Here is a 13,678-nt window from a genome sequence, read left to right as displayed (position 1 = left end):
ACCTATGCATCTGGCCAGCTGGCTATAGATCACAGGTTCCTGTGATTCCCTTCTCGGGTTCGATTAATTTGCTAGAGTGGCTCACAGAATTCAGAGAAATATTATGACTAGATCACTGGTTTGTTATAAAGGATATAGCTCAGGAACAGCCAGATGGAAGAGATGCATAGGGCCAGGTATGGGGAAAGGGTACAGAGCTCCATGCCCTTCCCATTTGTACCACACTCACAGCACCTCCAACCATTCAGCAACCTGGAAGCTCTCCAAACCCCATCCTGTGGAGTTATATGGGATTTCATTACACAGGCATGATTGATTACATGATTTGCCATCAGCAATTTATTCAACCTCCAACCCATCTCCTCTCCCCAGAGATCTGGGGATAGGACTGAAAGTTCCAACTCTCTGACACATGGTTGAGTTCCCTGGGAACCAGCCCCTATCTGTAAGTGACCAAGGGACTTTCCAAAAGTCCTCATTAACATAACAAAAGACACCTTTATCTCTTTCCTCACTTAGAAAATTCCCAGGGTTTTAGATGCTCTGTGCCAGGACTGGATGGAAGATCAAATATATATTTTTTACTATAAATCATAATATAACAAGGGGTTTTTTGAGTGTGCAGAGTCTCTGAACCCAATCTTCCCATCCTCTCCCCCTGCTTTCATCCCTCCACATGTGATTTTAGTTATTCATTCAACAAAAATTTATTGAGCACCTACTTTGTGCCAATCACAGCAGGGAGTGAGGGTCCCCAGTCCAGTGGGGGTAGAGGGACAGACATAAACACAAACCCCAACACAGCCTGGCTCTGTCCTCTGTCTACAGACTGGCAGAGTACCACAGTGGCTGAGACTGGAGTCCCACAGACCAGGGTTCAAATGCCAGCTCTTCCACAGACCAGCTGTGTAACCCAGGAAAATGAATTTACCTCTCTGATCCTTCCAGTGTCCCCTTCTACAAAAGGGAAATGATACTGACTCTGCTGTTCCATTTATTATTATCACCACCACCACCACTATCATCATCATCCCCTCATCCCCATATCTTCTAGAAAGGCAAAGGCAGGACCTAGGTTAGAATCCAATCCTGCCACCCATTCCTGAGTGGGAAAGAGAGCAGCATTGTTCTGTCCCTGGTTGTAGGATTTCCAGAAATAGTTTTGTGTCTTGAATTTTTTAGCATCTCTCTTTCTCAGAAGTGGCAACCTGACTGATGTGCCAGTCTAAGCTATGTGTGTGTGTGTGTGTGTGTGTGTGTGTGTGTGTGTGGTGTCTTACTCATACACATACAAGGCCTGCTCCCATCTGATGACTGTGAGGGCCCAGCATTAGGTAGGTATACAGCAGACCATTGGACCACATGTTCAGCTTGGAAATTTCCCATGAGAGGAGGTCTTAAAGGATTCAGGCAGGTGCCTTCTCCCTTAGCCCTGTCCTTTGCTCTTTCACCTTTAGCCTATTTTAAAATATACCTGGGATTTGTTTTAACTGCCTTTGAAAGAAGAGTTTATTACAGTTTCAAAGAGGCAGGGCACACCAGGCCATATGGAGAAGCATCAGGGTTGGTCAGGAGGCAGAGAGATCAAGGGGAAAAACAGGGGCCAGAGCCTTTATTGTGGTTTTCAAGCAAAGGAATGGGCAAAGCAGGGTGGGCAAGTTTAGGATTGACTAGTTTGAATAATTTCAGGGCCTATAGGAGTGGTCCCTAGTTGTCCTGTGACAATTTCAGAAGGGAAATACTGGCTTGTATGTGAGAATTAGATAAGAAAGGTGTGGAGGGGGGAGTCACGCTGTGGATTGGCTGGTTTGCCTTGTCAAGCAGGTTGTTTACTATCTGTAGGAATTAGCTAAATCCTGGGATGGGCAGTCTCTCCAGGATTAACAAGGCCTCAGGATGTCCAAGCATCAAAAATACAGAAAAAAATTTTTAAGCTCTTACTAGTACATAGCCCCCCATAGTTTTTGTGCTCACTCTTTCTCTCTCTCTCTCTCTCTCTCTCTCTCTCACACACACACACACACACACACACACACACACACACACACACACACACATTTTCCCTTTGGAGTAAGCGGGAGAGAGGTGAGTTGTCTGCAGGGCACATCCAGCTCCTCCAAGGCTGGCTGTGTTTATGCCAAAGAAATCCAAAGGTCATGGATCAAGACTCTGGGTTCCAGATCACTGCGAGGGACAGAGACCTGCCCTCTGAAACAGTTTAGGAGGTTCAGGCAAAACACTGCCTCATTCCGACTCAGTTTCCCCATCCATGACATAAGTCAATGGCCATCAATCAAGTCTGCCATCTCTCCAAGCAGTTGCTTCATAGGAAAACCTAAAACCACAAATATCTAACCAGAATCCACGAGCACAGTATGGAAGACAAAAGCAAGGGAGATGACCTCTCCTGGCTGGGGGGAAGTAACGATTGTTGGGCACAGCTAGCTGGCTGTCAGTGGGCCAGTGGATCACAGAGATGTAGTTGTCGAGCCGAAGGAAGTATGGGTGATCAGCAAGACCTCCTACCCTGGACCAAATTCTGAGAAGTATGTCAACTGAAAATTGAACTCTGGGGCTGGAGGCTAAGCAGTGAAGGATGGGGCCTGTCTGATAGCAGCTTCCCCCAAAATGCAGAAGCCTTTCCCCTGTGGGAAGTGGACAGGCCCAAGCATGGGGTGCTAGCAGATTCCCAAGGAGGGCATGGGTAGAGACCACCCACCGCACACACATTGTGTATCCACAAAAGCGCTCGCATTATTTTTACTGAACTAAGGCTTATCAGCTGATCAGTGATTCTCTCTCATTGTTGATGTTTCTATCTCTCTCTCCCTTTCCCTTCCTCTCTGAATCAATAAAAATGTTTTTTTAATTTAATGGGCCATTCTGAATGGGAGTTGGCCCTGTTTTCTGGGATCACTGACCCAGAATGTAAGCCTCTAGCTCTGTCCTGAGAGTTGGCCTGGCCCCTTGGGGGATAGACCTCTGTATAGAAGTGGAAGGCAGGATCTGATATTCTCTCCCTTCTCCCCACATAGAGGCTTCGAACAGAGAACCGACTTCTGAAACAGCGGATTGAGACCCTGGAGAAGGTGAGGGGTATGGCCACCTGCCTGTCAGACACTGAACTCTCCAGGCCCCAAGCAGGACCCAACAGCCAGAGGGCCAGCAAGCCTCCTGCCCAAGGCCTCACCATGAACCCCACTGATATTTGAGCTGCCATATAATCTGACTGTGGGGAAACTTAGCTTGGTGCTGGAGGTTGAGCGCTAACCCAGTTAACTGCAATCACCACAATCCATTTGTGTCCGGTGCCCTCCAGGGCCGTCTGGGTGGGGCGGAGGAGGTAGAACTGCTACTTTGACTGAGGTGCCTGGAACTGGGCCACAAGACACCCCACCCTATAATTTGAAAACCTTGCCCTCAAAGGGTGGGAGATGGGAGTGAAGGAATAGGGGGTGGTCTTGCCACTGGATCCATGATGGGGTGCCACAACCTTGACCATGGCCCCAATCTTGTTTTTAAAGGTGGAAGTAGAGTTGGAGGCCCCTCTTCCTGCTCTACCCTCATTTTCACTTGACCCTGCATGGACCACAGGTTGTCCACAGGATTTTATTGCTCTTGCCCCAAAGCCTCCATTCTTGTTCAGCCTCCAAATCAAAGTTGCTGAGTGTTCCCAGTTGGCCTTAGTTGGCCCCAGTCGTGAGCCCCCCTGACTTCCCACTCAGCTCACACACAGACCCCTCTCCTGGAAGGAACTGGCTCTAGCTTTGGTCTTCCTCCAGGTCCTGTCCTGCTGGTTTTCTGGTTCTCAGGTTTTACTCCTGTCTCCCCTGCTTCTAGACATAGTTCACTGCGTTAGTGACAACTGGTTCTTGTCTGTCTCTCCCCCTCTCCTGTCCCCGCAACTTCTGCTCTGCCTCCTCCCCCTGTTGCTGGGAACCCCCTCGCCGGGTAGGAGAGCGCTGCTCTGGCTGATAGGTTAATCCAGGTACTGTAGCTTTTCTTCTGACTCTCCTGTTTCCTTCCTAGTCTCTACACATGATAGCCAATACTGCCTCCTCCCTGGTTGCTGCCATGGGTGAGGGGGACAGGCCTGGCACCATGCATGGGGGTGGCTGGGGACTGCTTCTCAGGAAAACAGAGGTTCCATCTAGAGGAGGTGGCTGTGCGTGTGCAAACGTGGCAACTGAGGGTATGTCTCTGTGTCTGTGAGTGTGTGTACACACACAGGGACACAAAGTTTCCTCCTCCAGGGGATACAGGTGGGGACCCAGGAGGACTCAGGGAGCCTGAGGGTGCATCAACAGCAGGCCTTAGTGTGTGCACTGCTGAGCCTCCCCCACCCACACATACACACCATCCCTTCTGGCCTTTCACGCTCTCTGCTTCCACCTGCAAGGCCTGCCATCTTCTCTCACTCACCTGCTTCTGCTGCTGCCTTATCTTGAATGGCTTTATCTGGAAGCTTTTGCCTGCCACCTGGTGGCTCCAAGCATGGAATGGGGGGGACCCACATTGGGTGGGGTGAGGGGATGAGGCTGGGTGGGATAGATCAGAACCGAGGATGGCCAGGGGAAAGGCATATTCCACCTCCCAACCCTGCCCTGGGGAGCCAGCCTTCAGCTGCCCCACCCTCACCAGCAGAGCCTGAGCTCTGGTGTGCCATTACCCTGGATAAGGACTTGCTTCTCCTCCCCTGGGACAGAGGCCAACAGCCAGAAGTCAGGAGGGGACAAAGCTATCAGCAGCCCCAGCCTGTGAGCCCGTCTCCATTTAAGCCCCACAGAGCCTGGACCCCGGGTTGGAAACCGGTGTCTTCCTCCAGACACCTCCTGGTGTCCTGTACCTGCCTACCCCTCACCCTTGTTCCAAGGTCCCATGGGGCGCCCCATCCCAGACTCTGAGTGAAGGAGGCCTCACCCCTCTCCCACAACTCCTCTGCCCTCCTTGGGACTCCCTCTAAGGTGGGCCTGAGGCAGGGCCTGGCGTGTGAGTAGAGGGTCATGCCCTATCCTCCATCGGCTCAGGGACAGGTGACACGGGCGCAGGAGGCCGAGGAAAACTATGTCATCAAGCGGGAGCTGGCGGTGGTGCGGCAGCAGTGCAGCTCAGCAGCGGAAGACCTGCAGAAAGCGCAGAGCACCATCCGGCAGCTGCAGGAGCAGCAGGTACCGGCAGGCCACTGTGGTGAGGCCACACTCCAACCCCCCCCCCCCCCCCCCCCCGCTTGGCATCTACTGTCTGGACTCAACAGCAACTGCCTGGGGATCAGCCCTGCAGTTCCTAACTGGTTAGGTGGGGAAATCACCCAGAGCTCAGTGCATACTCTCCCTCAGCCCCACCCTCAGCAGTCAGCCCCTGACCCAAGGGAGAATCCTGCAGTTTCCATGTTCCACCACCCTCAGGGGTGCTTGGCAGGGCCCTCTTCCTGGCACAGGCATTCAACCTTGACTGATGGGCCTGTGGTTCCTTGGTGTCTCCCCAAGGTCTTCGGAGCTATCGGGCTTCCCCAGGGGTCAACCATGAAGGGTAGGAGCTAGGATGAGGGTCAAGAGAGGGGGCTCCCTTCTCTGGTACCCAGGACTTAGCCCTCAGAGGAGAGTCTGTTCTATGCCCACTACTCTGAACTGGCAGGGTTGTCATGAGTGGGCAGTGCAAGTCTGTTATGGGTTCTTGAACTCAGTGGTGGGGAGGGCTCACAGGCTAGAGCACTGTGCAAAGATCTGCAGAACCTTCCTTCAGATTTACCCAGCAGGCTTCTTCCTTAGCTACTGACCTGACAGCAACTGCAGCCCCCAAGTTCAGAGTGCACATGTGCACATGTGCTGGAGGGGCAGAGAAAGATGCTATAGGTTCCCTGGGGCCCTGCAATCCAGGCCTGATCCCAACAGAGCCTGGCAGTGAAGTGGGCTCCCTGATTTGGAGAAACCTCAGGTGCCCAAGAAACAATGGATGGAGAGAAGGAAGGGTAGTTCTCTGGGAGGACTCTCACCCAGGCCTGGAGACATTGGCTCAGGCTTTAGTTCAGGAATTTGAGTTGATTCTCTGTCCCTGGAGACAGGGATAGGGAGCTTCGCCATTTCTCACCTGTGTCCACCTCCCACCCCTCACCTGCCAGTGCTGTGGCCCCCAGCTTGCTCTGAAGCAGCTGGGCCAATGGGGAAACTGAGGCTGGACTCATTCCACCACTGGCATGATGCCCTCTTTCAGGCCAAAGAGACACCTGCCACCCCTGAACTCTGGCCTTTAGGGGATGCAGAGATGGGTGAGGCAAATAGTGCCATAGACACTGGCCCTTGAGCACCATCTCCTTGGGTATGAGCAGAGGGTCAGCCTGGCAGGGCTGGAGCTTGGTATGTGGCCTGAAGCCCACCTGGGCCAAGGGAGGGCCACTGGCACCCATGGATGTCAGAGGCCCAAAGTGGTCGAGGGCAGCAAGCAGGCCTGGGTAGCTGGACAGGAAGCCAGTGGGGAAGGGGGGCATGGATGGAGTTCAGGGGCCACTTTCCAGAGAATGCCCTACCAGGCCACCAGGGCAGTGAAATGGAGAACCAGCAAACTCTTTTCCCATCCTTTCCTGTTTAGATATGGGGGACGAGAGAGGAGAGAAGTGAAGAAAGAGCGCCCCGAGTGCCATAGCCCAGAGCCCCACCCTCTCCACCCCCATCCCAGCAGTCCTGGGAACCAGCCATTAGCATCCCTCAGGGAGTATCCTGAGACCATGGAAGGTCCCCTTCAGTAGGTTCCCTCTGTGTGGCTTTCTCAGGAAGGAGGCTAGGCCTGGCCATCAGGGGTTCCACTCTCCTCCCATGAAGGCAGAAGGCACAGGAAGAAGATCCGGGGTTTCTCCTGATCCCTCACTCTACCCACAGCCTGAGCCGCCTCCCAGCCCTGGGTCTCTGGAGAGTAAGGGGCAAGTCCTGAGCTCGCAGCCAGCTGGCAGGAAGGCTGCCCACCCTCCAGCAGCAGCCTGGGAACTGATGCAGCCCTCCATCTGTCCCCAGGGTAACCCTCGCCTCACCGAGGACTTTGTGGCCCACCTGGAGACTGAGCTGGAACAGTCACGGCTGCGGGAGATGGAGACACTAGGGGCCCTTAGAGAGATGCAAGACAAGGTTCTAGACATGGAGAAGGTGCAACTGGGCAGGCCGGTGTTTGGGAGACTCTGGGGGAGGGAAGGTGGGGTACTGCATGCCCTTAAGGAGGTACATAATCAGGCCTGAGCCAAGGAAAAGGGTCTGCCAGGGGAAACATGGGGGAGTGTCCTGGGATCAGATCCTCCTGCCTCAGCAGTCCCAAGGAACCCAAGATTGCTTCCCCCATGGTCTCTACGCGCGGGTCTGGGAAGATAGGAAGTGGGCCACTCACCCCTAAGACCTTCCCAGTTCCTAGAGGTACACACACACACACATCAGGGCACGCCCACCATCTTGCACCAGGTAGAGAAAGCAGTGTACTGGCTTTCGTGGGCTTCCTGGACAGTCTGTCCTACTTGTGTGTTCCCCAGGCCCTGGATTCCAGGAGGTAAGGAGGGGAAGGGAAATCCCAGGTCCAGCAGAGCTGCTCACCCCACCCTCTCCTGCCTGCAGCCCTGAAGGGGACCCCAGGCCTCCTGGGTCAATCCCCAGCTGCTTTCACACTGACTATTGACTCAGCTTCTACAAAGCTGCCAAAAGAGGGCAGGCAGCAGGACATATTCACTCTGGCAGAAGCCGTCCACCCACCTGGAGCCTGCACTATTGTGGGTGCCTCCCAGGTATCTCTGCCACAACCCTCAATCCCCATCAGCTATACAAGAGCTGGGCTTCCCTCCATCTCCCTCCACATTGGAGTAAATGTGTACCCAGTAGATCCTGGCTCCCTCCCCTGATTCCAACCCAAACAAGGATCAGTGAGGTCCCAGGGTGGCAAACTGGATTTTGTTCCAAAAGGCTAGAACACAAATCTCTCATCCCTGACCCTTGGAAGCCAAGACAAGGCCTGGGCTGACCCTAAGTGGGTTCCCAGGAAGAGGGGCTGCCTGGGAAGGAGTGGGGTACAAGGTGCCAAAGTCCAGTCTTCTCAGCTTCTGCTGGGGCAGGTACCGGCTCTGGCCCCATAGGAGTGGATCTCAGATTCCCAGGTGGGAAGGCACTGGTCCTCACCCCAGCCTGCCTGGTGTCATCAGCAGTAAGATTTATAGTGTTGCCCTAAGCCAGTCCTGTGAGAGAGCAGGTACTGTTTTTACAGCCATTTTATTTTTATTGATTTTAGAGAGAGGAATGGGGGGAGAGAGAGAGAAACATTGACATAAGAGAAAAATCTATGGGGGGGGGAGGTGCAGAGTAGAGGGAGTCAATGAGGAAAAAAGGGGGGACATCTGTAATACTTTAAACAATAAAGCTAAATTTTAAAAAAAGAAAGATCAATCTGTTGCATGCACCCCAACTGGGGATGGAACTACAACCTGGGTATGTGCCCTGACCAGAAATGGAACCCACCACCTTTTGGTGTACGGGATGATGCTCCAACCAACTGAGCCACACCAGCCAGGGCTCTGGCAGCCATTTTATAGGTGAGAATCTACAGCTGGGGCCACAGAGGTGGATCTGCTCCCCATGGGCCTCTCCCAGCTGGGCTACCCCAGTAGAGCCCACAAGAAATGAGGAAAGGCATCTTGGCCTACAGGAAGGGGGTGCATGGCTGCCAGCTGCCCTAGGCTCTGACCACTCCTGTCCCCCTCAGAGGAACAGTTCACTGCCTGATGAGAACAACGTGGCCCAGCTACAGGAGGAGCTAAAGGCACTCAAGGTGCGGGAGGGCCAGGCCGTGGCCTCTGCGAGGGAGCTGAAGCTGCAGCTGCAGGAGCTCTCGGACACCTGGCAGGTGAGGCGCTCGCCAGTGGACAGGAAACAGTCGTGCAACCAGGAGGTCGCCCACCCTCCAAGCTTAAGAGCTCCTGGCTGACCACCGGCCTCTCTTGGCAGGCCCATCTGTCCCGCGGGGGTCGCTGGAAGGAGTCCCCGCGGAAGCTGGTCCTGGGTGAGCTGCAGGACGAACTGATGAGCGTGCGTCTGCGCGAGGCCCAGGCTCTGGCCGAGGGCCGAGAGCTGCGACAGCGCGTGGTGGAGCTCGAAACGCAGGTGGGCCGCAGCCGCCCTCTCAGGGTCTTGGTGTTCACTTGGTGTTCACGGCTGCCTCTTTGGGTAGGCCGTGACCCCCGCCCGCACGTCCTCCCTCCTCCAGGACCACATCCACCGCAACCTTCTGAACCGCGTGGAGGCAGAACGCGCGGCGCTGCAGGAGAAGCTGCAGTACTTGGCTGCGCAGAACAAGGGGCTGCAGACACAGCTGAGCGAAAGCCGCCGCAAGCAGGCAGAGGCCGAGTGCAAGGTGCCCCCTTCACGGATCCCGCCTTCCCACCCCCACCCCTGCCCACCTCGCCCTTGACCTGCCTTCTTCCCACTGCCCTCAGAGCAAGGAGGAGGTGATGGCGGTGCGCCTGCGAGAGGCAGACAGCATGGCCGCGGTGGCTGAAATGCGGCAACGCATTGCAGAGCTGGAGATCCAGGTGAGGGGGTGAAGGTGGGGTGGAGCGTGCTCCAGGCCTGGATGCTGCCTGACCCCCTGAACCTGGCTCACCCACAGAGGGAGGAGGGCCGCATCCAGGGCCAGCTGAACCACTCGGACTCTTCGCAGTATATCCGGGAGCTCAAGGACCAGATAGAGGAGCTGAAGGCCGAGGTGAGCGCGGGAGGGACCTGAGAGCCCTGCATGTCCTCATTTGGTGACCAGCCAGGAGTCAGTGTCCTCCTGGGGTGTGGGAGAGGAGGGTGCCCAGAGGCAGGGGGGTCCACACATCCAGTGCCATCTGGCCCCAGGTGCGACTGCTGAAGGGCCCGCCGTCCTTCGAGGATCCACTGGCCTTCGACGGGCTAGGTCTGGCACGGCACCTGGATGAGGACTCACTGCCATCATCCGATGAGGAGCTGCTGGGCATGGGCGTGGGTACAGCACTGCAGGATACACTCTACCCGCTGTCCCCCCAAGATGCTCGCTTCCTTCGCAGTCTGGAGCGGCCAGCCAAGGACAGCGAAGGCAGCTCAGACAGTGATGCCGAGGAGCTGACCACACCCTATAGTCAGGGCCTGGACAACTGAGGCCCTGCCCTTGAGCCTAGAGCTGGGGGTGGGGGAGGGCCTCCAGGGCCACGCTTAAACTCCAAGCCCACCCCAAGGGACACACACAGCAGGATGCAGAGGGTAGAGCTGGAGCCTGAGGATCCTCAGGGTACCTGTCATACCCACCCTCCCCAGCACTGTTTAACCATCTTGGTCAGTACCCTTCTGGGCCCGGTCACCTGGAAGTCTGCCCCTCTTAACAGAAAGGGCATGAGAGGACGCAGGTCCCAGGACTGGTAACAGAAAGCTCCCTCCTCCCACCAGGCCTGGGTAACAGGAGAGTAGCCCTGCTGGGAAGGGCCAAGGAGCTGGAGGAGGCCTGAGGAAGAAGGGGCCACTCTGGGCTGGACGTCAACACCTCACAATGTTCCTGGGGATCCTTGGCTTCCAGGGACAGATGGCCAAGCTGGGCTTTCCTGCCTGATGCAGGCCTCATGGCCCAAGCAGAAACCAAAGTCCCCCCTACTGTGTGCAGGGTCACCTGGGGTGTGCACAGCCAGCAGGAACCAGGCAAGGGCAGTGTCCGTCGCTGCTTCTTGGGAGGAGGGGGGCCAGAGCAGCTGCAAGCAAGTCATGAGACCCAAGTCCCCAGTGCCCCTACATCTTCCTCTGTGAAGCACCCCATCACCCCATCTTGACCAGTGATGGAAGGGCTCCGCCACCCAGGCTAGCCTCCTCTCCAGGGGTCCCCAGCCTCCACTTCCCTTCCTTCCCTGGGTTCCCCAGCCCTACCCTTTGCCAGGACCAGGCCCCAGGAGAGGAGGCTGCCCAGAGGAGTGGCATCCCCATGCCTCCTTCCTCATGGTGGTCCTGTGGTCTCTGCAGTCAGAGCCAAGAATGGTGCCAAAGTCCAACAATGCTCCCCCAGACCCCTTCCCTTTCAGGGCCTTTTGACTCTTGGGGCTCCTGGAGCCTGAAGCAGCCTCCTCGGCGCCTCCTGGAGTGGGGATTCATGCTCAGCTCCCCACCCCTTTCCACTTGCCCACTTCTCAGTGTTACAAAGCCTGGGGACCAGGGTGGGCATCGCGGGGCTCTTCCATGTGCCTCTCACACTGCCCACCACCATTTGCACACTGCCTGTTCACACTCCACATGTCGCCCAGGTGGGGATAGAAAATAAAATGTATTTACACAGTCACAAACAAGGGACACTGAGTAAGGGGACTACAAACAGTCTCGGGGCCACAACCCCCTGCCCAGTTTACAACAGTAGGGAGGGGAACAGGCTGACCTTGTCCTTGGGAGCCTCCCAGAGAGGTAGAGGTTATAGCAGGACAGCAGGGGTGCCAAAGAAGTGCCCAGGTTGGGGTGCAGCATGAAGAGGAAAGAGCATTTGCTGGTTCAGTGTGAGCAACTGTGTGAGGTTTGGAAGAGATGGTTAGTATGAGGGGAACAGGTCACCGAGGACCTTGGATGTCAGGCTCACAGATGGACCCTGATAGCCTGGTATTTTCACAAGGGTGGCTCTGGAGATGGTGAGGACAAGGAGCATGATTCCCCTCCTGGGTGACCCATCTTGGGCTTCCCCTGAGAGATGTGGAGCAATTTGGGGTCTCAGAATCTGATTGTGTTCATTACGCCATACTTCCCGAGGCCTTCCTGGTGCTCTACCCCGTGCCTGGCTCTAAGGGATCCCCAGGGTAGTGGAGGTGACAGACACTGGTGTGGGAGCAGGAGCTGAGCCTTCATGCTGATGTGACAAGTGATCAGAAGAATGAGCAGGGAGATCAGGGAAGGCTTACTGGAGGAGGGTGCCACAGTCAGCTCCCAGGGCAAAAGCATAAAGTCAAGACATGGCAGAAAGCACACGATAGAAGGAACAGGAGAGAGTGGGCATGACCAGACCAGGAAGGGGTTTCTCCTAGTCAGAAGCCAAAGTTTGCTATTTGAACTGAGGGCACTGGGGAGCTATGGAGAGCTTAGGTGAGGGGAACACCATCAGATGGACCATAGTGTTGGGGATCAGTGAGGAGGCCAGGACAAAGACCAAACTGAGCCGGGCAGTGGGGAGAGAGAATATGAGCTCCCCTCAAGGAACCGGGACTGCTGAGCAGCAGGGCAGGATGCTGGTTATGCACTGGGACAGCCAAGTTCCACATATTGTCCCATCACTTAACAAACAGCTCCTATTGTCCCATCACTTAACAAACAGCACCTGTGGGCCCATGCACCATTCCCATCATACAGAATTAACACTGAGACCCCCAACAGTTACTCTGTTTCCTGCTTTCATAGGGTAATTCCACCCCACTGGCTTCCCAGGTGGGGTAGGGCCCCAGGGAAAACTGTCTGAGGTTCTGCCCTGCTCCCTCTTGGGGCTAGCCCTGAGGTCCTGACTGTGCAGTAGGTAAGGAGCCAGCACCCACCTTTGGGTTTGTCTCACATTCTAGAAAGAAAGACTCCTGGGTCCTTGCCAGGGCTCAGAAAGAGAACCTCTTTTTTGCCATGGAACTCGACCTTGAATGAGGAAGCATGCTGTGTGCCCTCAAACAACACATTGACTCTCGGGGTGGAGGTGGTAGTGTCCTGCTGGGATAGGGCCAATTTCTCCTCAGACCCTAGGTTGGGAGGTCCCCATATCTGGGGTGGGGACAGGCAGAACTGGGTGATCTGTGTCTGACAGGAGCCTGGCTGCAGGGTGCACTATGAGGACTGGATCTATGGGCACAAAAAAGGCTGAGGACCCAACAAGGAGTCCTGCTCTGTCCTTTTACCTGCCCTGGGGATTGTGGTCCTTGCCAAGCCTCCATCATTCTTGGTGTGAAGCAGGAAACCCTTATGGAGGAAGAAAAGGCCTGGGAGTGTTTCCTGAAGGAGCACTTGGGAAGAAGGGCCTGGGCTGGGGCTTGAGGAATCCAGGTCAGGGTGACTGGGCTATGGGAGGAAGGGCAAGGAATTATGATCAGGGGAGACGAAGATATTGGCTGACTCTGGTGAGGACCCCTGGTTTGGGGAGAATACCCAAGTTGGGAGGGTAAGTGAGGTCCATGGGTTGGGAGCCATAAAGGGGCATGGTGAAGACTTCCTGATCTCCCACCCAGCTTGGAAGAGGTTGTTCCTTCCCTACAGGCTCCTCCCCATCCTGTCCCAGGAGGATCCTGCTCCCTATACTAGGTCCTTTTGAGGAGGCCCCTGCACTGCAGCCTCCTTGGTAAGCAGAGGGCAGTGTGCCCTGGGTAGGGACTCCCCAGGGGAAACAGAGCGACCCCTCTCTCCAACACACCAGAGCATGCAAGGAAAGAGGGTGCACACTGGGAGGGGCCCTTCACCCCCAGCGAGCCCCTCCCACGTGTCTTCCCCCTCTCCCCAGGAGTTGCTGGCTCCCCTGGCCCAGTGTGGGAAGAGCTTGCACGCACTAGTTCACCCATTGGGACCCTCCTAAAGTTTCCAGCAGAAGTCAGATGGGGAAAAAAAACCTACATTCACGCACGGGGGTAGGTGTGCGTGGCTAGACCAAGCTCGGCATCGCCCAGTCCCACCGCAGCCTCGGCCCCCTGCAGCGACAAAGACGCACAGAC

General features: G+C 55.6%; 1 protein-coding gene across 3 annotated transcripts in view; it reads left to right on the top strand.

Annotated features, from left to right (window-relative positions):
- The window catches only part of EVI5L (ecotropic viral integration site 5 like), a 33,074-nt gene extending 21,775 nt beyond the window's left edge, over window positions 1-11,299 (top strand). For 2 of the 3 annotated variants that reach the window (XM_080672168.1, XM_080672167.1), the window contains exons 11-20: window positions 3,036-3,089; window positions 3,956-3,988; window positions 5,028-5,168; window positions 7,005-7,133; window positions 8,725-8,865; window positions 8,967-9,122; window positions 9,226-9,372; window positions 9,455-9,550; window positions 9,628-9,723; window positions 9,861-11,299. In XM_080672168.1, coding sequence (XP_080528294.1) covers window positions 3,036-3,089; window positions 3,956-3,988; window positions 5,028-5,168; window positions 7,005-7,133; window positions 8,725-8,865; window positions 8,967-9,122; window positions 9,226-9,372; window positions 9,455-9,550; window positions 9,628-9,723; window positions 9,861-10,139 — 1,272 coding nt within the window. In that variant the 3' untranslated portion in view covers window positions 10,140-11,299. The remainder of the gene's footprint in view (window positions 1-3,035; window positions 3,090-3,955; window positions 3,989-5,027; window positions 5,169-7,004; window positions 7,134-8,724; window positions 8,866-8,966; window positions 9,123-9,225; window positions 9,373-9,454; window positions 9,551-9,627; window positions 9,724-9,860) is intronic. The other variant, XR_013960808.1, reaches the window with a different exon arrangement.
- Window positions 11,300-13,678: the final 2,379 nt, after the last annotated feature.

This window comes from Plecotus auritus (genome assembly GCF_963455305.1).
Source record: "Plecotus auritus genome assembly, chromosome: 6".
Taxonomy (NCBI): Eukaryota; Metazoa; Chordata; class Mammalia; order Chiroptera; family Vespertilionidae; genus Plecotus; species Plecotus auritus.
Note: the sequence above shows the minus strand (reverse complement) of the source record. Positions and strands in the feature narration are given on the sequence as shown.